This window comes from Limulus polyphemus, unplaced genomic scaffold, assembly GCF_000517525.1.
Source record: "Limulus polyphemus unplaced genomic scaffold, Limulus_polyphemus-2.1.2 Scaffold9740, whole genome shotgun sequence".
In the NCBI taxonomy this organism is placed as follows: Eukaryota; Metazoa; Arthropoda; class Merostomata; order Xiphosura; family Limulidae; genus Limulus; species Limulus polyphemus.
Genome location: NW_013675350.1, coordinates 8824 through 9886, shown reverse-complemented (window position 1 = coordinate 9886; position 1063 = coordinate 8824). Strand labels below are relative to the sequence as shown.

Sequence of the window (1063 nt, the reverse complement as noted above, 5' to 3'; positions counted from 1 at the left end):
CTCTTTAATTAATGGAATGTGGCACGGCCATTATAGGCTCTTTAATTAATGGAATGTGGCACGTGGTAGGGTGAGATACTGTTGTATAGAATGTGCCGTTGCTGCCGCTGCCACTACTGTGACCACCTGTGGTATCGTAATTGATGGACATGATGTTTGGTTAAACTGAATACAAACTATGTGTATTACGACTATCATGGCTCCCTCTCTTTAATACTGGAAAAAATGCCACCATGTTTAGAAGCTAGTAGAAAGCTCCATATGTCTAAATGACGCAATACCTTACGTATGACGCAGAGGTAAGTAATGTCATTTCTTACGTAATATTGTTCGATAATCCACTGATGAAAATCCTATCTAATTATCCAAATCATTGAAAAAGTATTATCCGATTAGATGCAACGTTTTTCCTATTGCTATTGTAAATCTAAGACACCTATATCTCAGACAAAAAACAGTATTCATTTTTACCTAAATATGTGGTCATTCAATAAAACTCATTAAAGGTTGACGATAAAACTATATAAACTTTAAAGAAACAAAATTACAGATTCAAATATGATAAAAAAATCGAACTTTTTTTTCTCTCTTATTTGGTATTTGAAATTTACTCCAAAATGGCTCACATTTCTATCTTTTATTTGCCAGATCAAGGTTTATTAAAATGTAGCTTCATGGACTGTTCAGTACAGACCGACATGTTTCTTGTTTTCTTACCATATACCATCAGCTCCCCCTCTCCCATTATTGTCTGGAAAGATGGAGCTTCTGCCGAGGCTTCACATCTGTACTTTCCTTCTGTTTCCAAGTTAGAAGTTGAGAAGAAGACATGGCCTTCGGATGACTTGGAACGCTGTATCAAACATTATTTTAGTTACTAAAAATCTTCCATTCGATCACAAGATTATAACTTCCTTAGTTACCAAAAACTTCCATTCGATCACAAGATTATAACTTCCTTAGTTACTAAAAAACTTCCATTCGATCACAAGATTATAACTTCCTTAGTTACTAAAAAACTTCCATTCGATCACAAGATTATAACTTCCTTAGTTACTAAAAA

The 1063-nt window shown here is 34.2% G+C and overlaps 1 protein-coding gene across 1 annotated transcript in view; it reads right to left on the bottom strand.

Moving 5' to 3' along the window:
- Positions 1 to 1063, bottom strand: part of LOC106476067 (synaptogenesis protein syg-2-like) — a gene marked incomplete at its 5' end in the record, with an annotated part of 12802 nt that overhangs the window by 9634 nt on the left and 2105 nt on the right. The window contains one exon of the mRNA XM_013936740.2: positions 718 to 853. Within this exon, the coding sequence (XP_013792194.2) occupies positions 718 to 853 (136 nt within the window). The remainder of the gene's footprint in view (positions 1 to 717; positions 854 to 1063) is intronic.